The 27,948-nt window shown below is 50.1% G+C and overlaps 1 protein-coding gene across 7 annotated transcripts; it reads left to right on the forward strand.

Moving 5' to 3' along the window:
• OVOL2 (ovo like zinc finger 2) lies at positions 1–27,549 on the forward strand. Of its 7 annotated transcripts, none has more exons than XM_070589527.1 (7): positions 372–748; positions 1,015–1,132; positions 1,436–1,542; positions 2,140–2,288; positions 2,955–3,184; positions 15,200–15,389; positions 26,896–27,549. In XM_070589527.1, the coding sequence occupies exons 4-7, from the start codon at positions 2,189–2,191 to the stop codon at positions 27,207–27,209; spliced, it is 834 nt and encodes a 277-aa protein (XP_070445628.1). In that variant the 5' UTR covers positions 372–748; positions 1,015–1,132; positions 1,436–1,542; positions 2,140–2,188; the 3' UTR covers positions 27,210–27,549. The 7 variants fall into 7 exon arrangements, with proteins under 7 accessions (XP_070445631.1, XP_070445628.1, XP_070445629.1 ...); XM_070589528.1 differs by having other exon boundaries at positions 610–748; positions 1,468–1,542; XM_070589529.1 differs by lacking the exons at positions 372–748; positions 1,015–1,132; positions 1,436–1,542 and having other exon boundaries at positions 1,916–2,288.
• Positions 27,550–27,948: the final 399 nt, after the last annotated feature.

The raw sequence follows: 27,948 nt of genomic DNA on the forward strand, positions 1-27,948 counted from the left end.
ACCCCACCCCCGCCCCGAAACGGTTGCGTTGCCTTTTGCAGTTTCTAGCCATAAATCCTATCATTCTGTAACTTTTTCAGATAATCGGCAAAGTGGTCCAGGCACGCACTGATTTGAAATCCAGTGAAAGAAAGAAAGAAAAAAGCTCCGTTAATGGAGTAGACTGCCTTTTTGGTAAAATAAGGAATTTTGAATGAAGTTTGAAAGAGTTTTATGAGATGGGGATAATAATTCTGTGATTTCATAGTTTGACTTTATTTTTACTTTCATTCAACCAAGCTCCTTCTCTCTGGGAAATCTCCAGTTTGTTGGGAGATAAAAATACCTTCGCAGAATCTCCCAAGAGCTGCGCCATCAGCCTCACAGACCAGAAACAAGGCTCGTTTCCCTGTGCCGCGATGAAAATGTCTTCCTCCTGCTCCTGCCCAGGCTCACTTGGCTCCAAGTCTTTTTCATTCTTACTTGGTTGTCCTCAGGGAAAATCTGGAGCCCTGACAAGGTTGAGCCCAGAGAGGGTGACCCCTTGAGGGCAGGCCGGGAGGCAGGACGCGTCTGTTCCCTCCGGAGTCCCGGCAGAGCTGCGCCCCCTCTCCGTGCGCCGGGAGAGTACTCCAGCCAAGCCGCGAAATCCGTTACCAGGCTGCCGTGTCCCCAAGGGCCATTCGAAGGCGGAAGAGGACGGGGAAAACCGCTGTGTTGATTCCCCGGCCTTGTGGGCTGGGCGCGCAGCCGGTCAGGTTACAGACAGGTGAGTCTGGCTGATCAGCGAGCTGCTGAAGCCAACGCACCCCCGGCCAGACGCGGCCTCGCAGCCCCCGGAGCTGGCGCACGTCTCATCACCCCCCGAAGGCGGGTGCCCGCCGCGGCCCTGGAGCTAGTGCTGTGCGTCCCTAGGCGCACGCGAGCAGGGGCCGTGGAGGGGCAGCGCGCCCCCCAACGCGGGCACAGCCGCTCTTAGAAATTTGGCGTCTTTCTTTTACCGTCTCCCCTTCTTTCCCTCCCTCCCCCCTCCAGGTATAAAGGTAGATAGGAAAAACCAAAACACAAATAAATACAAAGTTCTCCAGCCACCTCCCCAGCAGGGGCAGCAAGGGGATGTAGCCCATCTTCACTTTACTGGCTTCCTGGAAAGGTATTTCCCAGTCTCAGAATTTGGGGAGCGGGCGGTTAGAGGAGGCAATAATGGGAGTGGCGAGGATAAAAAATGTGTTTGGAAGCTGCGTTTGCTAACATGCGCTTGGCTTTTGTTTCCATTGTGTGTTTATTTGCGGTGAGGGTGCTCTTGGGGTGCAAGGTCTTGGGGTGGGAGCTGGTTTGGCGGAGCAAGCTGACGTTTTTCTTAGATTGTATGGCACAAATCTGTGAAATAACGTGTTCTAAAGATGCTGAATTTTTAAATTTATTATTACTATGTTTATTTGGGGGACTGTTGTAGATGATGGGGGCCCCCAAGTTCCCCTTTTCCAGAGTCCTGAAGAATCTCCCCGCCGCCTCCCCCTCCGCTCGCCGAGATTTCAACGAGCCGCGGGAATGATCCACAAGGTGCAGAGGAACTGAGCCATTTTCAGGCTTGCTTGTCGGAGACAAATCCACTGGGGGGAGGGGGGGCGGGGGCAGCTCTCAGGAGGCCCCAACTCTTGAGAGGGATGCCCTGGGAAGCGGTCCTGGGGTTTACCTAAAAGAGTTCGCCCTGAGGTGCCTGTGATGGGGGAATGGGGAAAGGGGGTTGATTAACAAACGTTCTTCCCTTTTTAAAAAGGGGAGGGGGGGAGAATCAGACGTTAAATTCTTTTGCAAACATTCATGCCTAAGGAAGGGCTGGAACAGGCAGCCCTGGCCGCCGGAACCGGTCGGACAGGTAGCGAGCTTGTTGACACCGTTATGTTGCAGGGCGCATGCTCACTCCCAAGTTTCCTGGTGCCTTTTCTATTCCACCTTATGAAACTTTTTCCTCGGCGTGGTCTCACCCGCGATTTAAGGCATAGGTGTCGCCGAGCAGGGCGGCTGGGAGTCGCCGGGCGTGCGGGGGAGAGGCCTGGGCCGCGCCGCGGCGGGGGGCGGAGGGAGAGGGCAGGCGAGGCGGGAAGGTGGGCTCTGGCCGCCTGGAGCCGGAGACCGAGCCACTGCCGCCGTCCCTAGCGGGGAGCAGCCAAGTGGAGGGGGCCGAAGTCGGGGAGGGGGTCCCACCATGCCCAAAGTCTTCCTGGTGAAGAGGAGGAGCCTGGGGGTCTCGGTCCGCAGCTGGGATGAGCTCCCGGATGAGGAAAGGGCAGACACCTACATCCCAGGTGAGCGCCGCGCGGGGGCCGGGCCTGGGCGCGGGGCTCCCAAGGTGGGGGCAGGGCTGGCCAGGTCCCCTCTGCTCATCGGCAGGGGCTGGACTCCCCACCCCCTTCAGCGGGGAGGAGAAGGTCTCTGAGGTGCGAGAGGATCGAGACTAAGAGGCTGGGAAACCAGGGACGCCTTGCGCCCCCTTCCCCCTAGTGGGCGCCTCTAATTGCCCGGCGGCGGGACCGTTGGCTCAGCGCGGGCCGAGGTGGCCCAGGAGGGGTTGGGGGGGATTGAAGGCCATTAGGGGCTACCAGCAGTCCCATGTCCTCACAGGGTTGCACAAGGATCCGTCAACCCCTTTGGGGTTAGGTGGATAGAGGTCAGACCCTCCTACCCCCATTCCAGGGAGAGGAAACTTGGCGCGCGTGGTCTCCCGCCGCTCATGGCCTTCGGTTCCTCGTGGCCGCGAGAACTGGGACCAAGGAGCGGCCCCCAGAACCCTGAGCTGGTTCGGGAGGCCAAGCCGGGGGCTTGCTTGCCCACCCCCGCGGCTTTGCCCACTTGGCGAAGTGCCCAGGTCCGGGGCGGGGCGGCTGCGGCACCGCCCGCAGGTCAAACTGCCGCGGGCGCCGGAGCCTGACGCCGCGTGTCTGTGTGTCGGGGCGCGGCCCCTCCCTCCGCAGTGGGCCTGGGCAGTCTGCTCCACGACCCCCCGGAGGACTGCCGCAGCGACGGCGGTAGCAGCAGCGGCGGCGGCAGCAGCAGCAGCAGCAGCGCGGGGGAGCCCGGAGGCGCCGAGAGCAGCTTGTCCCCGCGCGCCCCCGAGCGCGAAACCCCCGAACCCCGCGACGCCGACGGCCCAGGTGGACACCTGGCGGCGAAGCAGCGCCCGGTCGCCAGGTCGAAAATCAAGGTACAGTGTCGACTCTACCCTCGCCGCCACCTGCACCACGCCCTGGCGTCAGGCTCCCGGTGTCCGCGCCCCTCCCTGCCGCGCCCGCCCGCGCGCCGGGCACCAGTGCACGGAGCGCGCCCGCCGCGCAGCTCCTGCACCTGCCCCTGGGCGGCGGCCAGGGCGCCTCCGCGCGTCCTCCCGCCTGCCGGGTAGCCAGACGCCCGCGCCCCTGCGCCCCGAGGCCGGCTTCTCGAGCGGGCATAGTCTTCCGAGGTGGCTTCAGGAACTGCCTAAAAGATTCAGGCGCAGCTTCCTCCCTCCAGCAGCTCATTCTGTGCTCAAGGCCCAAGGAATAACCAGGCCGTCGGGGTTCCCAGTTCAGAAAGGAGGGACCCAGGTTCCCAGCTTCCACCTTCGGGGTGCGTTTCCTAGCGGTATGTGAATTCTGAGAGTTTCACACCCTTCCTTGCGTTCTGGAAACGGTGGTGGTAGTTAGCACACAGTAGGCCTCTCACAACAACAGCTATTCCCAGTGCCAATTATGGCGTGCGTATCCGTTAGACAGGAGGTCTGTGCTGGGCGCTTTAAATCTGTCATGTCTCTCAAGTCTTCTTGAATTAAATTGATGGACAAACGGGTTCAACTGCATACTGCCTCAGTGACCTGCCCCCAGTCGGTTGGAGTGTTTGTGCTCGTCCATCACGGCGCTTCACACGCCCACCGCCACCCCGTCTTCTAGAGCTGTAAGAGACCGATTATCGGGACGCCCATCTGCCCTTTCCTGGTAGAACTTCCATGATTGCTCAAAAGTATCCGTTGCCCGCTCAGATTGAGGAATCCCATTCCACCGACTCCCAGCCAGCTGGGACCTGGGAGTGGCGGTTTAGGAGTCACCTGACCCCAGTTGCGAGCCGGCTGGGCCACAGTGTGACGCTTTGCGGGCTCCAGGTCCTCAGTGTAGGTAATAATTCTTGGGCGCCCCGGGACGGTCCCGCAGCCCCGCTATCCAGGCCGGTGGGGGCGATGGGGAGGAGGAACCCAGCGTTTGCTGTGGAGTGGCAAAGCCCCCGTTAGTTTTCCTGGGAGAGGCCATCCCTCCCCTCTGCATATTCCTGGCTCCCGGGGCTTGGCTCGGGGGTGGGCTGAGGTGCATTTGGTTATGAATTGAGGCTGGAGGCTTGAGCTGGAATCCTTAGGAAAGATAGCTTCACTAGGGGCCGGCCTGCTGCTTGGTGTTAAGATCAGCGGCCTGGGGCCTTTCTGGGCCACAAGGGGTTAAGTGGGAGGGCAGTTTGCCTGTGACTGGTGGCTCTGCCCTTCAGGAAATTCTACAAAGTGTCTCACTTGCATATTTATCACCAGGCTGTAAAGACAATTGCAATGTTGTTTTGGGATTGACTGTAGCCAGTTTGCCCCTCTGTCCCCCAATTGCCCAGGTGACCCTGGAGAGAAAAGTGGCAGAGGAAAAATATCCAATCCCTTGACCAACATTTTAGGAGATGTCTGTTTGCTGCTCCGGGCAAAACAGTGCCATTGGAGCCCTGGATTAAGGAGATGAATAAACCAATCTTGTTTCCATGATCATTGCCTAAATACTGCCCCCAGGGGTGGGGGTGGGGCACAGAATTTGCTCCTCGACCATTAATTTAGCTTCCAGGATGTTCAGGTTCCTTCTCTCTCTCAGCTCCTCACAGATAGGGGACATCTTGGTGTTAAGACGCTCCAGGCCTCCCGAATTATTGGCCATGGTGTTGGCCGTTTTCAAGTGGCTGGCTGAATTGTTGTGTGTGTAACTCTGGAATTTTGTGCAAAGCTGCTGAACTCTAGGAATTAGCTTTTTATCCAGAAGAAGAGGGAAGCCGCTCAAGGATGAGGCACAAACATGATGCATTGTTTTAATGACAGTTTGAATGACTTGAAGACACTCCCCAGGCAGTTGGCTCTTAGGACCAGAGGAAGGGCAGGTTTCAGCCAGTGCCCTGCAGAGAGAGGCCACATCCCGTTTAACTTGTGGAGTGCCTGCCGTGGAGGAGGCAGCCAGCAAATAAAACTGTTCCCATCTTTGTTTCAGAATCATCTGATAGTCACAGTTAAGCCTCTAGGCTCCAACATTGTTAGTTCTTCCTTGTGTGACCTTGGGCAAGTTGCTTATCCCTCTGAACCTCAGTTTGCTTGTCTGTAAAATGGAGGTAATAATGATACTCACCTCATAGAATTATGAGGATAAATGCGTTAAGAGTAGAAAACAGTAGGTGCCCAGTAACTCCAGCTGTAATTATTTGGATTGGTGGACAGACACAAATATTAATTATTAACTCTATTATAGGAAAGTGAACGCTAAACCAGAAGCACAAGCAAAGATGTGATCAATTCTGGGCAGGGGAAGCTTTCTCAGTGTGGATTTGAGGGCTGTGGAGGAGGGCGAGAGGCCGGCTTTAGGGTGGTATAAGCTGAGCCCAGAGCTTCAGTGAGGAAAGGACTAGCGCTGTGGTGGCTGGAGAATGGGAAAACGGGCCTGCAGGGGTCAGGGGGAGGGGGAGATTCTGAGCTGGAATCGTAGCCGGGACAGGCGAGATGGTAAAGGGGCCAAGCCAAGAAGTGTGGATGCTCCTCGGTGGTCAGAGGAGGGGCTCTGGAAGGTTTGTGAGAAGGAAAAACCTCGATTGGGTCTGTCTGACCAGCTGTGGTTGGGGATATGTTATCTCTTCTGAGCCTCAGTTCCCTGATCTGTAAAATGGAGAAAAAATAGAACGGGCCTCTCAGAAGTGTAGATTAAATGAGATAATGATGGCAAATGGTTAGCACTTTTGTGCGCATGTAAACTGCCCGAGAGGGCATTAGTTTTGTCACCGTCCAATATTTTGTTGCCCACGGTCGGGACAAGCGATTTGCCAGCCTGCTTGTGCTGAGAAGCGGCTCTGGAAAGGAGTCAGAGGTCTGGGTTAGGAAGTGTCGCCTTTCCAAGCCTATCTGCCTTTTGACTGTGTGTCTCAGGTCTCTACTACTGAGGAGGCCAATTGATAGAACAGATCGGGCTAGGGAGATGATGTGCATCTGGGAAAGTGTTCATGCCGGAGGTCCAGGCCACTTTACCTCCCTTTGTGCTGGACCCGTTTGCAGGTCTCCAGCTGTGGGGTAGAGGTGATGTTATTCATTCCTGACTCAGTGGCTGGTATGGACTAGCAAGTGAATTTGTCTTCTCAGCTCATCTCATTCTTTTCTCTCTTCCTTTGGCCTCTCCCAAGGATTCTTCGAAAGGAATTGGGTTTAGAATTCTGTCAGATGTATTCCTGGCCTTTTACCTGGCTCTGTAGTCCGAGTCTCCAGTAGTGACAGATTTGTGAATATGGAGTAGTCTTTTTTTTCCTCATTTTTTATTATGGAGAGTTTCAAAGGCACAGCACCTGTCACCTGGCCCCAACAACCGTGAGCCCAGGACCAGTCCTGCTCATCCCTCCCCTGACACAATTTTGAGGCAGATCTTAGACATTATACTATTTCTTCTCTTTCTTTCTTTCTTTTTTTGTGAGGAAGAGTGGCCCTGAGCTAACATTTGTTCTAATCCTCCTCTTTTTGCTTGAGGAAGATTATCCCTGACCTAACATCTGTGACAATCTTCCTCTACTTTGTATGTGGGACGCCACCACAGCATGGCTTGATGAGCAGTGTATAGGTCTACGCCCCGGATCCAAACCTACAAACCCCAGGCCACCGAAGTGGAGTGCTCCAACTCGACCGCCACACCACAGGGCTGGCACCTGACATTGTACTGTTTCAACCATAAATCCTTCAGAATGTGCCTCTAATAGATAAAGATAAGAATACATTGTCACACCCACGTTTACAATGGTGTTTACATTGCTAATTGTCTCATACATTCATCCTTTTTTTTCTTTCAGTTTGCTGAATCGGATCCATATAATGTCCATACATTATAATTGATTGACATGTCTTTCAAATCTCTTTTAATTTATACATTTTCCCTTGATTTCTTTTTCATGTTACAAGTCAATTGTTGAAGAGCTGGGTAATGTGTTTTGTAGAGTTTCCAGCAATCTGGATTTTGCAGAATGTGTCACCATGATGTCTGATGTTCCTTTGTCCCCTGTGTTTTCTCTGAATGGGTAGGTGGATCTGCAGCTGCACTGTGGTAGCCATAGTCACATGTGACTTTAAATTTAAATTAAGAGGGGCCAGCCTGGTGGCTGAGTGGTTAAGTCCACGCACTCTGCTTCGGTAGCCCAAGGTTGCGCTGGTTTGGATCCTGGGCGCAGACATGGCACTGATCATCATGTGTCCCACAGAGCAGAACCAGAAGGACCTACAGCTAGAATATACACCTATGTACTGGGGGGCTTTGGGGAGAAGAATAAAAAAAGAAAGAAGATTGGCAGCAGATGTTAGCTCAGGCACCAATCTTTAAAAAGAAAAAATTTAAATTAAGTAAAAGTAAAAATTAATTTCCTCAGTTGCATGAGCCACATTTCAAGTGCTCAATAGCCATGTGTGACTAGGGGCTACTGTATTGGATGGGACAGATTAGAACATTTCTATCATTGTATTGTTGCAAAAAATTCCATTGGATAACATTGCCCTAGATGCTTGATCAGGTTTATTTTATATTAGCTAAAATCTGTCACAGTAAGGGTTGTCTGTTTCCATCAAGAGACGCATGATGTTTGCTTGTCTCTTTGTGATGTTAGCAGCCATTGATGCTCACGGTCTGAATACTTCAGGGTACCAGGGGTTGCAGAACAGTGATCTTCTATTTCCATCCTTCATTTATTAGCTGACATTCTTCTGTAGAGAAACTCTTCCCCTCATCTGCTATTTGGTTTCCCAGTGAGGCAGTTCATTTAGGAAAGGCAGAATGAGATTCCTGTTATTTACCAGTTTTCAAGGTAATCAGTTGGCTTACCAGAATTCTCTAGTGATGGTCAGTTAGTTTATTTTTAAGTATTGTTGTGAATCATAGATTTAAGTAGTTTTAAAAAAACCTATCCATTTGATATTTGGGAACATAGCTCCATTCCTACCTCCTTGCCTATTGTCTTCTGTCTCCTGAGACAGAATAGGATGTCCGTCTCCCCGGCCTCCATTGTAAGTCACTGACCATCTCCTTGGCCGCACCTTTGGCTAACCAGACTCCTCGACTCTAGATCGACCAGAGGCAGGGAACACTTCCTACTGGGCTTGTGTCCCCAGCACCCTGTACAGTAATGCCTGACTCGTAAGAGGACATAAGTCAACATAGAACAGAGATATGGGTAGGGAAGAAGGAGTCAGCAGTCCCTAGACAGAAATGAAAGCATTTGGAGGAAAACACAGGAAGTGAGAAGAAAAGAGAGATCTAGGAAGATGCTTGGAATGGATGCTTGAAAAAGGTTAATAAGTTAATTAAAAGAGAAAAGAGAAGGAATAGGAGAATGATATAAATGTTAGCTATACCAGCTTTTAATTTGAATATAGGCTAAGTGGGATTTTATTGTTGGAAGGGACTGCATGGGTTTCCTTGCAGACAACAGAATCCACTGTAGGTAGCTTAAGCAGAGAATTGTTAACTATAGGGTACTAAATGGACTAAAGAAAGACCAGGCTGAGCTCCCAGAGCCACACTGCAGACTGGGCCACCTAGGGAGCTGCAGCTGCTGCCTCTTTGGCTCCTGCTTGTGCATGATGGTACTTCTGCAAATGCAGAGTGTAAAATAATTGCCGTGCATCTGCATCTGCTCAGGCCTGAGTTCAAATCTCTTGATAGTGCATGTCATTGATAGAACCCAACTCACAGCTGAAAATCTTAGCTGAAAGGGAAATGTAGTTTCTAGCATTCTAGCCTCTGCAGTACAGGAAGGCCCACCAGAAGGAGAAGGAATAGATGCTGAGCATGTCCATCCATAGGATCTACTACAGGGCCCCTAAAATATTATGTGGTCCAGTCTCCTCATTTTCAAGGGGAGAAAGGTAGACCTCAGAGAGGTTTTGTTGAATTCCTCTCGGCTGTTAGTGGCAAAGCCCAAACCAGGGATCCTTACTCTTTTAGCATTCTTGTATTGCATTGTGGAAGGTATCGTTGACACTTTAGCCATTACTCTTGACAGTCCAACGTGAAAGGAATCTGAAGCTCTTTCTCACCATGATATGAGACAAGCAACAAGGTTCATCCTCTCCGTCTCCCCCACATCACGCGCAGACCCATGGGCCTGTCTGGGTGGGAGTATAGGCACAAGCTTTGCAGACAACAAGCAATACTCAAAATCTCAGTGTGGGCCCCTGCAAGTCATGTGGGCATGAGCAGCTTACAGTTCTCTGAGCGTCAGTTTCTTCTGGATTATTAGGATGTATTCCCTTCATCATCCCTGCATTTGAGAAAGTTCTCCATCCTGCCATTTAGGGGAGTTGTGAAGCCTAAGGAAATGGTAGCTGGGACCAAGAGGAAAATTTTTGTACCAAGGAATTAGGGGAATATGCTTAGCATGTTTTGAGCACTCAAGGATAGCAAATTTGTCAGTGGAAATCTTGTCCAAATGGCCACCAGAAGGTAGCCTGGACTCACAGTACCCGCCCACAGGAACAAGGATCATTAATTTAAAGAACTTATCTGGTGGAAGCATCACAGAAAATAAAGAACTTTTTTTTTGTCCTTCAGAAATTTGACAGGTGAGTGACCTCAGCTAGCTTTGAGGTTGATCAGAGGGCCAGCCAACATCCCTGCCTCTCTGGAGGCTCTGAAGTGTCAGCAGCACTGATACAATGATCAGTTTGTTTCTGCTGCAGAGGCCTGTTTTTCACAAGACCTACAGGGGAACTTTGTGTGTTTTTTAAAATGAAAGCCGAGATCCTGCAGAAAACAGGACGGCAAGCAAGAAAGCACCAAACTGTGGGGTTGGAGAATTACTCAGTCTCTCTTCATCTCTCCTGCCCTGAGTTAATCTCCAGACTGAGGTCATCTCCCACCCTCCACAGTAGCTTCCTCACTTCATTAACAAGCATTTTGCAGAGTGTTAATTTTGGATTAAGGGTGAGACTATGAAGCGTTTTCAGAAGGTAGCATGGTATAAATACCGCCCCCCCTCCCCCCCACCGCCAGGTCTGGAGCAGTACTCTGTAATTAAAACATTAATAATTTCCATATCAAAACGTGAATGTTGACAGCAAACAGGGTGAAGTCTGCACAGCTTCATGTCTGTGTGGGGCGGTTCTTACTGCCAAGGGAGATAGGAGGGAACATTGGGTTTCAGAGCTTTGTGGATTTCAGAGTTGTGGAGGAAAGACTAGAGGCTGGGGGTTCACACTGAAGGTTAGTTCCCTTTTCCTTCCATCAGAAAGAGAGAAATTTTAAAGCCAAATGGAGAAACAAGGGGTTTTGACTAATTAACTTTTATTTAGGATCACGGGATTTTGGAGCTGTCAAACTCTAAGAGGTAGGACTCATTGAACACCAGCTCCTTTTTAAGTAGCTTTTCTTATTTAATTCCTTAACAATCCCAAGAGGCAAATATCGTTATTATCCCATTTTACAGGTGATGAAATTAAGGCTTGGAGAGGTTGAGTAACTAGCCTACGTCCCAAAGACGTGGAGCAGAATTTGAACTTAGGAAAAGAGAACTTCTAATACCATTTTATCGTTTACATCTGGGAAAGTGTGGCCCAGGGATGTTCGATGACATCACATAGCCGGCCAGGGCTAGGTTTTTATTTGATCCTTAGCATTTCTTGACTCTACATTCCACTTTGATTTTGTAACTAAGATAACTAAGATGTAACTAGTTGTGGTCAACTACCTGCAGAGAAGAGTAACAAGGTAAGATTGGTTAACCCTATTTTGAACTTTTAGGAGGTAGAGTGTTACATGTAAACCTGTGTGAGCGTAATAAAGATGGTCCCATGAGCAGACACGTGACCCAGGGAGGGACTGCCAGTCCTCTGGCGCGTGGGACATCATTGCAGGAAACCAGGTGTGTCTTCTGCATTGTGCGGCCCATCCTGGGAGAGAACACTGAGAAACGTGGCATATCTGGTGTTCTGAAGGGACTATGACACATCTATTACTGTTTTAGTTAATCTATTGCTGCTTCACAAATAACCACAGATTTAGGAGCTTAAAACAATTTACTGTTATGTCTTCTAGTTCTCTGGAATGACTGGGCTCAGCTGGGCGGTTCTTGCCTGGGGTTCCTCTTATAGTTGCAGTCATGTGACAGTAAGGTCCTGAGTCTTCTGTGGGCTTGACTGGGCTGCTGGACATTCAAGAAGGCTCATTCATGTGGCTGGCAGTTGACCTCTTTCCTTATTTTAGCTACTTTAATTATATGGTTCTACCATCTTTTTTTAACAAGTCTCTGTTGACGACGTGTAGGTCGTTTCCAGTCTTTTGCTATTACCAAATTTCAAAGCACATGACATGTGAAATGCACTATCACGTTTAGGAATTTATCCCACAAATATCCTTTCCTTTCTGGGAAGTGGAATAGTCTGGCAGAAGCTCGCTCCATCAGCCATGGTCCTTTGCCGGTTAATTCACCTGACATCTTCTTTCAGCAAGCCTCTCTTACGGCTTCAGATATAAGCTGCTAACGTCTAGGGGCTGGATTGGTCATAGACGTATATAGGTGGCAAGCAGCACTTCATGGACTGGAGGGTGCACTTTAGGAGAATTCCCTGAATGAATCAGTTTGTGCTGGCTCAGTTTTCCATGCTGGGAAATGGGAGTGTACATAAAGGTGGAGAAATGGAAAAATTGCCTTTGCTGAGGCACAGTTGGAGAACTTCTGTTTTTGCTCTAAGGAAGCAACAGGCACCTTCCCCCTGGAAACGTGGTGCTCTAAGTCTCCAATTCCTTCCCCCACTCTAATTTTCTCCCCTGTGTTAAAAAGCTTTCTGTATCTTGATCGGATGATCCATGGCCCTGTACTCCCTTAAATTGTCACTAATCTCCCTTCCCTCTGCCCTTCAAGATTTTATTCTTTTCAAACAAAATAATGCCAGTGATTTGAGATTTTCATCCTGGATTGTAATAGATCGAAGGTATCCATATTACATGCAGAACATTTTAAAAATAGGAATTTGCCAAAAGGATTAAAGTAAAGAAGATTTCGGGTATGACCTATAGTTGGCAAGTCCTTGGCACATTCTGCAGGACTTTCCTTTTCTTTTTCTTTTTTGCTGGGGAAGATTCACCCTGAGCTAACATCTGTTGCCAATCTTCCTCTTCTTTTTTTTCCTCCCCAAGCCTCAGTACATGGTTGTATATTAGTTGTAGGTCCTTCTAGTTCTTCTATGTGAGCCGCTGCCACAGCATGGCCACTGACAGATGAGTGGTTTGGTTCTGTAACCAGGACTGCACTCGGGCCACCGAAGTGGTGAGATCACCAAACTTTTAACCACTAGGCCATCAGGGCTGGATCTCTGCAGGACTTTCAAAAGACAGTTCTAGCTTTCTACACAATTTTGATTGGAATTACCAGGGTCGTTTGTCTATGTTGTATTTTGTTAGTCCCTCACTACCTCTCAGATGACCTTTATCCTGTGTAGACTTGGCCTTGAGAAACTCAAAGAATTCAGTTTGCCAATACTTGGGCCATATTTAGTCTTTTCACATCCCTTCAAGGGAGGCAATGGCCAGAATGGGAACTGCTGGACAAGGAGGAGACCATGACCTGTCCTGATGGTAGGAATAGGAAAGCCTTCGGCACAGCTGAGTCTCCCTCTGCATGAGTGCCAGTCCCTAGCCTTTTTGCGGGACACAGGGCAGAGGTGGGGTCTGAGGTAGTCGGGGACCCAGGACGGCCACCCAATTGGGTCATCAAACTCACCCCCTGCGGATGTCCTCCTGTATCTTCCGACAGCCCCCCCTTGCCCTCTGAATAGAGTTGAGCTACTTTAGGGCCCCCAAGGTCGAGCCTTTCTCTGCTACCACAGCTCTGCTCATTAACTGCTTTCCTGGGGCTCAGGCTGGCCATGCGGGACCACGCACAATTCCTCCATTTCCCGCCACCCTCTCCTGGAATATTCTTTGCTTTCCCCATCTCTTCCTCCTCGTCTGTGCCTGGCTGAGGAGCTCACTTCCTCTGGAAGCACCTTCCCTCACACTCCACGTCTGGGGTAGGCGCCCCTCTGAGGTGCCCATTGCACCCGGGGCTCCCCAGAGGTCAGTGGCCTGTTGACTGCTCTGCTCCCCCACTAGACTGGCAGCTTCTTGGGGGCAAGCAGTCCTTGTACCTCCTCCAGCTCTGGGCACAGGGCTTCTTCCAGATCAGGCTCACATCAGTGTCAGCTGAGGCTAATCAAGCTCCAAGCAGATGAGACTGAACCGGTGGAGGACGCTGACTGGAAAACTCTGTTCTGGGGTCTTGCGGCTCCCTCGAGTCTTTCTGCATCCTGCCACCTGTGTTCCACTGCCCAACAACACTTTGAGACAGTGCAGTGGCCTGAGTGTGGGCTTGGGGCCTGGGGGCAGGAATGTGCACAAGCACTTCCACAGGGCATTTAGTTGAGAAAACTAGATGAACTCTGAGAAAGCATTTGTGTGTAATGAAACCCTCTGGAATGAGATGGAGTAAAGTACTGAGCTGTGTGAGGGCCACTGCTCCGCGTCACATCTCAAGGGTGGTCCATGGACCGCCTCAGTGGTGTCTCCCAGGCGCTGGTTAGAAATGCAGCATCTAGACCCCACCTGACTTTCTGAGTCAGAACCTGCATTTAACAAGACCCCCAGGGGCTTCGTGTGCACACTGGGGTTTGAGAGGCGCTGGTCTGGGGGTGCAGAGAACGGTTGAGCTGGCCTCAGTGGAGGGCAGTACCAGGGTGGATGAGAGGCGGAGGGTATTTGAGGCTAGGATGGTGTTGAGCCAGGAGAGGACCAGCTCTTCTGGCTAATTATATTTCTCTGAAAATGTTTTTTAGGACCTTTTCTGAATAGAATTTTGGCAGAGCAAGTGGATCAATCTTCTGAAAGGTCTGATTTGGTAACTAGGAAACCTTTGAGGACTGTATCAGCTCTGGTGTTTTTCCATCACATAGTTAGAGACTCCATTGTCTCCCTTAGAGGCGGTGTTGGAAGAACACTGGTCCAGGAGGCCAGAGCCTGTGATTCGGTTATGGTTTTGCTGATAATGAAGCTGTGGGATCCTGACCAAGTCACTTTCCAAAATGATCATTTTATTTGTTCACGATTTTGTGGGTCAGGAACTAGGGCACGGCTGGGCTAGGTGGTTCTCCTCTGGCAGCGTTGGCTAGGTCACTCACTCAGCTGGTGGCCCCCATGGGCTGGGATGGAAGATCCGCTGAGGCGTTATTCATATCTGGCACCTCAATGCTCCACCGTGTGGCCTCTCTCTCCCTCCACCTGGCTGCTTGAGCTTCCTTACAGCATGGTGGTCTTGGACTTCTTATGTGGCAGCTGGTTTCCAAGAGGGAGGACGTGGAAGCTGCAAGGTCTCCTAAAGATCTGGAATTGATGCAAGCCCTGCCCAAATCCAAGGGGAGAGGAAATGGTCTTCATCTCCTGATGGATGGAGCAATATGCAGGCACAGGGAGGAAGGAATTGATTGTGGCTGTCTTTGGGGACTCTGTATGATAGGCTCCATGACATCAACAGGACCTAGACTCCTCCTTTCTTTCTGCTCTTCCATTCTCAGCACTGGCTTCCCTCTCACAGAGCTGTTGAGCTCTAGCCAGCAGGAGGGAGTAAAGGAGGAAGAGGGCACCATCCTTCCCCCTTAGAGAGGGTGTATTGCATCAGCCAAGTAGTCCCATGGCTGTGACTTGCTGTAAGGCTGGGAAAGAGAGATGTTTAGCTGGGGCCGTGTGCCCAGCAAGAAATCAGAGGTCTGTTCTAAGGAGGAAGGGGAGAATGACTGTAGGAAGGAGCTGCCAGTTGTTTCACCTTCCCCAAAACCAAAACCTGCTACAAAATTTTAGGGGCAGAAGCTGCCACCAGGCCAAGCGTAGAGACCCAGGGAGGTGCCCTCCTGGAGTAAGCGCACTGGACACGCCCACCTGCACTGGGTCCTCACGGCCTCTCTCTGTCCCAGTTCACCACAGGCACGTGCAGCGACTCGGCGGTTCACAGCTGTGACCTGTGCGGCAAGGGCTTCCGCCTGCAGCGCATGCTCAACCGGCACCTCAAGTGCCACAACCAGGTGAAGAGGCACCTGTGCACCTTCTGCGGCAAGGGCTTCAACGACACCTTCGACCTGAAGAGGCACGTCCGCACGCATACAGGTGAGGAAGGGGGCATGTGCTTCGATTTTGGTTTTGTTTTTCTGGCCAAGAGTTCTGTTCATTTCCCACCAAAGAAACAAGTCAAGAGCATGGAGCAGTGTTATATTTCTGGAAAGATCACAGGATGGGGCATTTGGGGCCAGACTGGGTTTACCTCCTTGCTCTGCCACCTGCCGACTGTGTCACCTTGGGCCAGGCAAGCCCCGTCTCTTAGCCTGTTTTCGCCCCTGTGAGATGGGGATAATGATGCACATTCTAGTACAGCTCAAGAGAAATCTGGCTGCAAGTCTCCTGAGAATGGATGCCTGACACAGTGCTGCGGGAGATCATGTTCAGCCCTCGGTCCCGGCTGACTGCTGGAATGTGGTTCCTGTGGTCCCACTGGTGGTGTTTTAAGCTCATTTCTTGGGAAGTAAGCCTGTCTCAGAATAGCATCATGTTCCTCCGGAGAGCTCAAAAAGGGACGAAGATGCTCAGCTCACTTAGAGCTCACCGAGCCTCCTACTTGAGGGTGGCAGGCAAGTGTCTTCATCCGTTGGGCCTTCCTCAGTTTCCCTCCTTATGAAGGGTACATCTGGGTCCTCACCAGCTCATTTCACACAGACTCCTGGGGGTGCCCACTGACCTCTCTTCCAGCTCTTCTGATTGGTTCCGGCCTCATTAGTTTTATCTTAGAAACATCTGTCCTCTAGGCTTTTTGAGGTCCACAGTCCACTCCTTTGCCAGAGAGATCCCTCGAGGAGAATTCTAAGGATGCCACTGCCCTGCTAAAAAAGCTCCCCCAACTCTGGGCAGGGTGAAATCCAGACTCCCCAACCTGATGGGCTTCATGTAAGTTCCTCACAATCTGGGTCCCGTCTTCACCTCCCCCTCCCATCCCATCCCATCCTGTCTCTTTACATCTCACCACATTTCATCTCATTTAAATCCATCCCATCCTAACCATTTAACCCCATCCTGGTCGCCACCCACTCTTCTGACTGCCTCATAGAATATACTATATATGCTCTCCCTGATCCCTGAAGCCCTTCCAGGGTTTAGGGTTTCCCCTGGCATTTTGGTGGGGATGGCAAGATGTCCACTCCTCCCTCCAGATGGGGCTCCCAGCCCCTCATGCCCCACACAGGGCCCTCCTCAGAGCCTCTGTATTCAGATTTCTTTTATGGCCCTTATCACACTTTTTTGTTCTTAGAATCTTGGGCATGATGCCTTCCTGGGCTGCGAGGCATCCTCCTTAGAGTGGGCTGGCACACTAAAAGGTTTCTTTTCTTTTTTGCTTTTTAAAAACTTTTTCTGAAGGGAGTTTTTCATTTAAATGTAACATACATCCAGAAAAGCACACAAGACATAAATGCATAGTTCAACAAATTTAGAAATTCTTACAAAGTGAACACACCCGCATAGCTAGCACCCAGACCAAGGAACAGACTATTTCCAGCCCCTAGAAGTCACTGCCCCCTCCCTGTCACTAACTCCTTCCCTCCAAGAGGAGCCACCATCTCGACTTCTAACGGCATAAATTCCTGTTGCCTGGTTTTAAACGTGGTTGAAATGGAATCCTATGGTGTGTACTCTTTTGGTCTGGCTATGTGGCTTTTTTAGTCCATAGCACCAGTGAATCAGTCAAAGGTTGAGCTCTGTGTGGCCAGGCTGGCACCTTAGGTTGGGGTGGGGAGAATGCTTAGGGAGTGGCAGAGTGGGGGAGGGTCCTGGGGAATGGTGGGGGGTCCTGTAGCTGGGGGAGGGTCCTAAGGCTCATAGACAACTGACCCAAGGGGCTGGGGGAAATTGGGGACCACTTCTTCAGTCATTTGTTGTTGGTTGTCTTGGAGAGTTTCTCAGCTTTTCATCTCGATCTGAGGATGTCCCTTGCCTGGTAGGCTCTGTGGTCACTTCCTCACCCTGGCCTTTAAGAGTACAGGGGGATCAGGGAGCATTGCTGGCTCTTGGTACCTTCAGTTGAGTAAACACTGAGCTGCTGGAGCTGCCTCGTCTGTGACTGAGTTAATTCTCCATTGACGGAGAGGGAGTGTTAGGGACTGACTTCTTCTCGGGGAAGAGTGTGCAGGTTGAGTTGGTGGTGTAGTAGTTAAGAACTCTGATCTGAGTTAGCTGACTGTGTAAGCAGTGTATCTGGGATGTGATCCCAGGAGGTAGGGGGAGGCGAGAAAGAGAGAGAAGACGCCAGTGAGAGCGAGCTACTGAGTGGCTTACCACTGTGGGCAACTGGGCTCAACCCCACTGGGGTCCCTCTGAAGAAAGATATAGAATGCAGCCTAGAATTGCTCAACTCCCATCTTTCCTTGCTTGGGGGTCCATCCTGGGACCCTCAACTCCTCAGCAAACCCCCCAGCCCCATTTAGGCCCATCCTATTTGCTGGGGAACCTTTTCCGGGCAGGAGAGGCAGGAAGCTGCTGGCCATACGGGAACTCTCTGAGAGGACCTGGTGGTGGGCTGAGGGGTTTGGGGCCGGGGCTTGATGGTGTTGGCCCCAGAGAGGAAGAGGGTTAGCAAGTGAGGGCGTGGCTCACAGAGAATGGGAGGCCCTTCAGAGAGTTAACGCATCCTCTTCAGACGGCAGCAAGCTACAACTGGTCATTGTCCTCCATGCCAGGCCCATGGCATTTATTCTGTTATCTCAGGCAAGCCCGAGGAGTCGGTGCTGGTATTACCCCCGTTTAACAGAGGAGGCGGCCCAGCTCCAGAGGTCAGACAACCGAAGGTGGGGGAGCTGGGAACTACGATTGACTGCTCCTGCAGCTCGAAATCTTCTCTTTTCTCTAGAGCCCCCTTCTCTGCCCCCTTTGCCTCCTATTGCCTCCTCAGCATTCTCCCTGAGGCTGGGGCCTCGCCAGCCTGCCCCCCTTCAGTTTCTAGAAGCCTGCTTGCTCTGCAAGGTGAGATAAAGGGAAACTCAGGCCTGGCGCAAACTGCACACTCCACCCTGGGGTTTAGCAGGTTGTGGAGGAACCTGAATGTGTGTGTTCAGTGGGGCCAAGGTGGCCTCTCACCACAGAGTGAGCAAGAAAGGGGCTGGCCTGCACACCCCCCCACCGCCCCCGACCCCTGCACTCCTCCATCTCCTGCTTCTCAAAGGTCACACTTAGAGCGACTCTTATAGGAGGGGCTGAAAATCACTGTAGTTGTGAATAAGAATGCCTTCCACCTGCGCTTGCCCAGAGTTCCCTCTGTCCGGTGGGGAGGCTCACGCTCAGGAGGCGTCGGGGGAAGCCTGCGCCACTCGGGCTGCGTGGGGCTGCCGAGCCCCCGCCATGGGGCAGGTCTGATTGAGGTGTGTTGTAAGTCCAAAACAGACACTGGATTTTGAAAACTTAATGCAAAAAAAGAATAGAAAATATCTTAATTTTTAATGTTGATTTCATGTTGAAATGTTAATATTTTGAATATATTGGGTTAAAAAAACCGTTAAAATTAATTTCACCTGTTTCTTTTTACTTATTTTTAATGAGGCTACGAGACATTTTTACATTACAAAATGACTTGTATTTTCATTTCTATTGGACAGCACTGACTGAGATTGTTGAATCTGCAGATAACCATTTAAAATTTTTCTAATCATAATTTTGACTCCTAAAGTGATCAACAGAATTATGGAGATGTCTTGAGCCTGCTTTCCCTGCCCTGGCTATTTCCTGATGGAGACGTGCCTCCAGGAAATGATGAGCCGGGAAGAGGAGCGCAGGGCTCACTGACCCATTGGCTGCTTGCAAACTTCAGAAGGAGCCCCAGCCCTGGGCACACTGCCAGGAGGCTCAGGAGCAGGCCTGGCCGCATGGCGTGAGAGGCCCCCCTCCATCTCTTGAGCTCTGTGCAAAAGGGGTAATCAGCAAAAAGAGCAAAAATGGGGGTTCTCAGACATTTGTTAAGTTCTTGTGAACAACATCACTGGCTCCAAAAGATCTCACTAGAATTCTGCAAATTCAGTCTTGCCTTTGATTGAGACGTGAGTGTTGGATTTTTGCCATTGACTATTACAAGTAAATGTTGTATTTATACCAGAAGCAAAGGTATGACACTGTTCACACAAATCCAGTAGCCAGTGAATGAAGGTATGTTTGCTTACAGTCCGATTAGACCAGGCCATGACCAATTTAAAGACTCATCTGGGACCTCAGGACCCTTCTTCTGAGAGTTGTAGCCACAGTATTGATGAGGTGGGCGAGGACAGTGTCTGAGAAAATTGGGATTAATCCCTTGCCCCATATCTCCTCCTGTCCTCTGCAACCTCTGAGAGAACAGGGCGTCTAAGGAAAGACTCAAAACACAAGAAAACATCTTGGAAAAGGTCCAGGGAAACGAGAGCCTGAAAATGTCTGACCGTAATATCCAAGCAGATGAAAGAAAAGATTAAGATGTCTTCTTTGGATATGACTTCGCCAAGAAAAGAGTAAATCCGAGGTGTGTGTGAGATGGGGAAGGAGAATGCTAGTCAAATGACATCTGGTTCAAGATTAGAAGAGAGAAACTGGTGCAGAAAAACTCCTTAACACTTTGGGAAAATATATCAGCAAACAAGTGGCTATTTTCAATCCAAATTGTATTAGGTCAGGTTCCCTAGAAGCACATTCTGAGATGGTGATTCTTACAAAATGATTTATTGAGGGAGAGCGCTCAGGAGAAACCTGTAAGGGTGGCAGGGAGCCCGACAGGGTAGAGGAAGGAGCTGACCAGGGATGTGGCCTCGGCTGGAGTCTGGCCCCAGCCTGATCCCACAGGGGCTCTGAAGTGTGAATGGCACCACTGCGTTGTCCTGTCCACAGGCAAGTGGGGGACACTTCTATGCCCATGTCACTCAGACATTGGCTAAGGGCTGCCTCTCTCCTGGGCAGGGAGGTCAATTGCCCAGTGCCCATTCCTTGGAGAAGGGGACAGCCGGGAGCTGTTAGTTGCCAACACACATGCCAGCTGGGGAACGAAGCACTGGCCCAGAATAGGGGGGATCTGGATGAGGGACTGACAGCATCCACTACACACATAATAGAAGGAATGGCCCTATTTAGGTGGAGCTGACTGGATCACTGAGGCCAACATGGGAAATTATGGCTGTTAACCCACCTCAGGTCAAAATAGAGAGGTGGGGGCCTGAGCTTTAAAGAAACAAATATATATTCAGTTCACAGCCTGTGAAAAACATCACGGGCCTGTTTTTAGAGAATACTCTTTTGGGTTCATTTAAGTGTTTAGGTTGAACCAGCTGGAATGCATCCTAAGAATGGCCATCCGTGGAAGGAAATGGTTTGCTTTTGGTGGGGGGAGACCTGTGTATTGGAGTGAAAGATAATAACCAGCACTTGCATGAGCCAGACTCAGCACTAAGTGTCTCCATCCTCGCTACTCTGGACCAGCAGCAGCAGCACCTGGGAGCGTGTTGGAAATGCAGAATCCCATTTACTGGGGGCTGCAATGTGTCTGGTGTGGTCCGGGCATTGTTTACCAGGGTGACCAGATGTCCAGGCTCTTCAGACACGCACAGCAGTTATTGCAAGTATTTTATTTTTCTCATTTGTAAAATGACTCCTTATTCTGTAAAAGACTTCAGCCAATATAAGCTCTAGAGAAGGAAGTGTGAGCCACTATAAACTGCTGAAAAGGGCACACAGGTCTGTGGGGTCCCCAGCTCAGTCTTTGTGGGCAGGTGCCAGGGGTGTAACCCCTGTTGCTTGTAACTTTACGACTCTGACTAGAATAAAGGAGTCAGTTCAAGGTGCCTGCCGTTCCTGTGGAAGCTTCTGAGTTCCACAGAGCGAAGCTGAGGAATTCAGATTTGAGGTCAGGGAAGTGGGGAGGGGGCACTGGCCGGAGCTGCAGTGTCTGCCCCGCCCCCAGGACGCCCTCCGGCTTATCTTCCATCGGGGCCACATTGAGAGGGACAGAAGGCAAACAGATCCCATCTTGAGTGAAGAAGAGGAAACAATGGTGTCTTTGTTTGGAGCCTAAAGGGAAGGATTGACTGGATTGGGGAGAATGCAGATTGGGAGAAGTTGGGAGAGGGGCGGATGGGGAAGGAATAAAGGCACCGGCGCCTGCCAAGCTGCTGCGTCTTGTGGAGTTGCCTGCTTCACTCGCCCAACTGTCTCTCCTCTGTTTTATTTTTTATTTGCATTTCGACTTACTTTTTAGCTAAACAAGTAATAGGTAGGGGAAAAAATGAAAGAAAGAAAAACAAAGTGAGCCTCCTTCTCCGCGCCAAGCCTCCGGTCCTGTCCTGGAAGCCAACCACCATTTAATTTTCTTTCCCCGATGTTGTTAATAGACATTGCTTGTTTCGTGTGATAGGTATCTTACAGATGGTTTCCTATTTGCACAGGTAGACGCCCCTCACCCTTTTTAACATTTGTTAGAGTATTTCTTAATATGGAGTTGTGATGTAATTTCAAATATGGAGGCATCATCATTTTCCTTTGCCCCAGTTGATGACACTCATTTCTATTTTCAGGGTTTTTTTCTTTTGTTTAACATTTCAGACAGTACTACCATGAATATTCTTGTATAACTTTGCCTACCTTTCTGAAGATGATTTCCCTGAGGTGAGCCCGAGGGCAGACACGTGATGACTTTTTATGCACTTTGCCGCATGGCCTTCCGAGGGAGTTGCCCTAAATATCTGCTCCCACAAGGAGGCCTGTCCAAAGCTTGTTGAAGTTCACGTTTGGATAAAGTTCAATAAAGGAGCACTTAGCGACAGCAAGGAGCGCAAGCAGAAAGCACCAAGAGGGAAGAATTTTCTTCAGGAAGGTGTCACATGAAGCTTGATTTTGGGAGAAGGAACAGAAAGTTGAAAACAAGAAACCCTTTTTGATAACCCATCACACAGTATTTTTGGACTAGGTAATGCTGGCCTGGGCAGGACATTCGGAAGGGCGGACCGTGCAGAAGTCTCTTCCCTCCTTCCTCCACCAGACACCTAGTGACCACATTTTTAAAAATGAACCTTTTTTTGTTGTAAAATAAGTAATACATCCAAAAGTGCATACAGATACAAAAAGTGTACCTACAGGCACAGTTTAAAGACAAATACTAAATACGCTCCCACCAGCCAGCTTCTGAGTGGAGCGTCTGCACTCTGCTGGGCTGGAGTGCAGCTCTGGAAGCTGGGTCCCTGGGCACTCAGTGTGTGCTGGGCCCTGTGCCTGTGAAGCCTTGGTTAGTCCTCAGCAGCCTTACATGGGGGTATGAATATCATCCCCACTGTACAGGTGGGGAAACTGAGGCTGGAGGGGTTCAGCAGTCAGACCGCAGACTCAGTTAATGAGTGGCAGATGTGTGATGCCTGGGTTTTCAGTGGCCTTGGACTGTTTCAGTGTTGGTGTCAGTGGGTTAATGATGTCTGCAGGGATGGCGTTTTCGGTTCCGGTCTCCCACTCCACACGCAGACAAGACTGGCCTTTGCTCGAGAGCACTGAGGCGGGTGAGGCCCCGGTGTCGGGGAGGACTTGGCATGAGTCTCCCTCGTCTAGGGCTCCTCTCTGGCCACCTTCATCCCCCCAGTGCATGGGGGATGGGGGACTCCAGGAGGGAGAGGCTTGTTTCCAAGCCCAGAAAGGGTCACCAAGGGGCTGCTGGTGACAATGCTGCCTGCACCGATAGGTGAGGGATGAATGTGGTGTTTACAGAGCGAGGAGGGGAGCAGGTTTGCAACAGTCAGTATTGCCATCACCAGGGCTCTCAGGGCCTGCTGTCTTCTCCTTTCCATCTCTGTGAGCGCAGGTCACCCATCCTCCAAGCCAGGCTCAAATCCCACTCCTCCCTGGGGAAAAAAAAAGACCCATGTAGGGGTCATCCCCATTCTCTCCATCGTGCATACGATGCAGGGCTCTGAAATTCTGGCCTTTGCTGTCTAGGCCTTGCTGGGTGCTCTGCTCGTGGAAGAGGCCCAGCTGACCTGCTAAAGGAAGAGAGGAAGGAGACGCGGTCCTGGGCATCCTGGACTCGGTCCTGGCACGCTCGCCTCTCCCAGGGGCAGGGATCCCAGGGCAAAGCAATGCATCCACTTCCAGATCACCTTTCAGGTCACCGCTGGGGGTGGGAACCTCCATGAGTAGGACATCCAGGAGTTCGCTGCATCCAAGTTAAAGCCTGGTCTAAGTGCTGGTTTCCCCACAGGTTTAGTTCGGATGTTTTAAAATAGTAGCGGGCTATTTCCAATAACTGTTGAAAGGAGCAACAGGTCTCTGGGTGAATTTCTGTTCTTATCAGCCATGGGTTTGAAATCACGTGTGTTGCTTGATCTGCCGGAGAGGTGGGGAGCCAGCCAGAGCCCAGAAGGCCTGGAGAAACACAAAGCCCACTATGGTGCACATGTGACACATAAGTGAGCATATTCCTTAAATTTGTAGAAAACTAGCCCCAAAGATGTGGCCTCTCTCCCCAGGCCAGTAGGGTTCATTCATTCATTCATTTAAAAACTATTTATTAAACACCTATTGTGTGCCAAGTGCTGAGGATTATAGAGGAGTTTCTTAACTTTTGGCAGTTTTTCTAGAATGTGTGAATATAACGTAGGCCCACGTTCTGCTTGAGTAGGCTGGAGTAACATCTCACCAAAACACTGATCCTGCAGTTTTTTCCCCTGAGTGATACAGGAGATGATGTGTGCCCTGGATTGGACCAGAAAAAAAGTGAAAGTGATTTGATTTGTTCAGGTGGTTGGATGAAGTGGGAAGGATATTTTCTTTCCATTTTGACTTCTTTATCATCTTTGTACTTAAAAAAGCTTCATGAACAGAGTGGCTCTCCTGGCCCACCTCCACGAGCCACCATTAAGGAACTGGGGACATTTAACCTTGAAGAGAAGACATGGCCACCTTCAGATACCTGAAGAGCTGTCCTTACTCTTAATTTGGCATTGCTGTAGACCTGTGACTCTCAAAGAGGTCCTGGTGCAAGCTGCCTCAGCGTCACCTGGGAACTTGTTAGAAATGCAGAGTCTCAGCCCCAGCCCAGAACCTGAACCGCCAAGGGGTGGGGCCAGGACTCTGTGTTGGCAACTCAGATTGCATCCCCTGGGAGCCTGTTGGAAATGCAGAGTCTCAGGCCCAACCCCAGACCTACAGAATCGAATATGGAAGCAGTGGTTCTCAAACCTTGGGGGCTTGCCAACACAGAGTCCTGGCCCCACCCCTTGGCGGTTCAGGTTCTGGGCTGGGGCTGAGACTCTGCACGGAGTTTTAATACACCTGCTTTTCAAATGTTCAATATTTTTTAAACAACTAGAACATTCTGGGGAAAAAAATAACCGTTAAAAAAATACATGAGAGGGGCTGGCCCGGTGGCTCAGCAGTTAAGTGGGCACGTTGCACTTCTCGGTGGCCTGGGGTTCGCCGGTTCGGATCCCGAGTGCAGACATGGCGCCGCTTGGCACGCCATGCTGTGGTAGGCGTCCCACATATAAAGTGGAGGAAGATGGGCACAGATGTTAGCTCAGGGCCAGGCTTCCTCAGGAAAAAGAGGAGGATTGGCAGCAAATGTTAGCTCAGGGCTAATCTTCCTCAAAAAGAAAAATACATGAAGGGGCGAGCCTGGTGGTGTAGTGGTTAAGTTTGTGCACTCCACTTCAGTGGCCTTGGGTTCGTGGGTTTGGATCTTGGGCGCAGATCCACCCACCCGCTCATCAAGCCATGCCATGGCAGCATCCCATATATAAAATAGAGGAAGATTGGCAAAGATGTTAGCTCAGGGACAATCTTCCTCACACAAACACACACACAAAATTTTGATAACTTGTTCATCATGGATTTTTTTTGTATTTATTTCCACTTTTAAAATATTATTTTTCTTGATTTGATGAGTTTTTGGCATACCGTTAAATTTTGTGCCTGAGGCTTTGGGGATTCCAGGCGGTGGCCCTCCTGGCCTCTGGGCTCTGAGATGGTCTGACTGTGGTCGCAGCCCCCTCTCTGCTCCACGTACTCCCAACATGATACTCACCCTCTCCCAGGTTTCCAGGCTTCTGTGACACTGATTCCTTCACAGCCAGGATCCCCTCCTTTAGAGCCTAAGGTAGACCTTACTTATATCTCTTTATTGACATTCTGACCTTACACAGTTGAGATGAGTACTGATGGTGGAAATAGGAATCACTGTGCTTTGATAAGGTTGAGCTCCCTGGTACATATGGCACATGTGAACTCTCCATCTAGAACGCCAGCCCCACCAATATCAGTCCAGTTCTAAAGCCAGCACGAAATCTAGTTTGGATATGCACTATATATGCTGATATAACTGTAGCAGATGTCGTCAGTGTCCTGCCCACACCCCCAACCCCTGCCATTGCTGGGTACATCCATCCACATTACACCTGCGCACACCTGCAACCCTGCCTGAGGGTGTCCCTGTCTCACTTCTTCACTGCCCTCCAGGGCTTCCTGGGTCACCTCCCAGATAACTCCTTGTACTGGAATCTTTGTTGCAGGGTCTGTTTCCAGGGAAACCCAAACCAAAATAAAAACATGGTTTACTTTGCCCACTATAAAATCAAAACATAAAGACATACAGGTGGGAAGAATAAAGCTCCTCCTCCCAAAGCCAGGTGGTGTGTTTTGGCTATGTTTGCATCCATTTTTGTTATGTTTGTTCTTGTGGATGTTGTGAACCTTTGTGAGCAGTTTCGTCTCCTGCCTTAATCATTTTCCTCAATTTGAACCTTTGGTGGTGATGATTTTTTCCCCCTATATTCCCTACCTCTCAGCCCCTGGTAACCATTTCTCTACTCTATGTCTGTGAGCTTGACGTTTCCACATGTAAGTGATACCATGCGGTGTTTGTCTTTCTGTGTCTGATTTATTTCACTTAGCACAATGCCCTTGAGGTCCATCTGTATTGTCGTAAATGGAAGGATTTCCTTCTTTCTCGTGGCTGAATAATATTCCATTGTGTATATATCCATATATCACATCTTTTTTATCCATTCATTCGTTGATGGACACGTAGGTTGTTTCCATGTCTTGGCTGTTGTGAAATAATGCTGCAATGAACATGGGAGTGCAAATATCTCTTTGAGATCCTGTTTTCATTTCCTTTGGATATGAAATACATATCCTAGATGTGGGATAGCTGGATCATGTGGTAGTCCCATTTTTAACTTTTTGAGAAACCTCCATACTGGTTTCCATAATGGCTATATCAATTTACATTCCCACCAACAGTGCACAAGTGTTCTCTTTCTCCACTTCCTCTCCAACACTTGTTATCTCTTATCTTTTTGATGATAGTCATTCTAACAGGTGTGACTCATTGCAGTCTCACTGCAGCTGTGACTTGCATTTTCCCGATGATTAGTGGTGTTGAGCACCTTTTCAGAGACCTGTTGGCCATCAGTATGTCTTCTTTGGAAAAATGTCTATCCAGTTCCTCTGCCCGTTTTTGGGTCTGGTGGTTTGTTTTTTGTTATTGGGTTGTGCATGATGATTTTTAATGGCTTCGTAGTTGAGAGGCTCTGGCTTGGCTGTGACCGACTGGTGATGTGTCTGCCCCTCGCCCTTGCAGGCATTCGCCCCTACAAGTGTGATGTCTGCAACAAGGCCTTCACCCAGCGCTGCTCCTTGGAGTCCCACCTGAAGAAAATCCACGGGGTGCAGCAGCAGTACGCCTACAAGCAACGCCGGGACAAGCTGTACGTCTGCGAGGACTGCGGCTACACTGGCCCCACCCAGGAGGACCTGTACCTGCATGTGAACAGTGCCCACCCGGGCAGCGCGTTTCTCAAAAAGACCTCCAAAAAATTGGCGGCCCTTTTGCAAAACAAGCTGACGTCCACACTCCAGGGGAATGCCAACCTGAGCGAGGAGGAGGAGAAGTGAGGAGGGGGTGGGGAGAGACGCCAGCGCTGCCACGTTTACACAGATTTGGGGTTTCGAGGCTATCCCGCCCCACTGGCTCTTTCTAATTACAAGTGTTCTGTTCATCTCTCTGTCCTTTTGGGGCCTCAGCAAGAGGATCTGTTCCAACGTTGTCAGTTATAATAGTGGCGTCAGGCCCCCGTACCCCATGTCCTATTGAACAGTCACAGTTAACGAGTTTGTGGATGGCCGTGATGACCATGGGGGATTTTTTTTAGGGTTTTCACACATGGAGGCAGAGGTGTTCTTAGAGAGACTACCATTTTATGGTGCCTTGAAATAAAAGTACTTCCACTTGAAATGCTGCTCAAGCAAGGAAAATGAATTTTATTTTTCAGAAAGAGTTTATGGGAATTACTTTAATAAATGAAATGTTCTCGTGAAACTTTCCTTATGAAAACAACACAGGAGAGCATTGAGCCATCTACCTCCCTGGTTAGAGCTTATTGTGTGCCTTTCGCCGTCAGGTTATTTGGAGGTTGAGTGTTTGTGTTGGTGGGTGGGTTTGAAGAAGCAGATCTTGAGCGTTAGGAGGAGGACAGATGGCTGATGAAAAGACAGCACTGAACAACCGGCCCCGCAGCTGATGGGCAGGGACACCTGGAGTTGACTCAGCAGGGGACTAGGGAACACTGTGGTCGTTTTTTGTGGCCGTGGGGTGACTGCAGAGATGCCTCTGGCTTTCTGGGCCTGGCACTTG

Source organism: Equus przewalskii, chromosome 21, assembly GCF_037783145.1.
Source record: "Equus przewalskii isolate Varuska chromosome 21, EquPr2, whole genome shotgun sequence".
In the NCBI taxonomy this organism is placed as follows: Eukaryota; Metazoa; Chordata; class Mammalia; order Perissodactyla; family Equidae; genus Equus; species Equus przewalskii.

What these genes read in the sequence shown, in the direction of transcription:
- OVOL2 (XM_070589527.1), top strand. Translation starts at nt 2,189, where the DNA reads ATGCCCAAAGTCTTCCTGGTGAAGAGGAGGAGCCTGGGGGTCTCGGTC. An exon ending in GGCAGACACCTACATCCCAG is followed by an intron (nt 2,289 to 2,954) that starts GTGAGCGCCGCG and finishes CTCCCTCCGCAG; the next exon opens with TGGGCCTGGGCAGTCTGCTC. An exon ending in GCACGTCCGCACGCATACAG is followed by an intron (nt 15,390 to 26,895) that starts GTGAGGAAGGGG and finishes TCGCCCTTGCAG; the next exon opens with GCATTCGCCCCTACAAGTGT.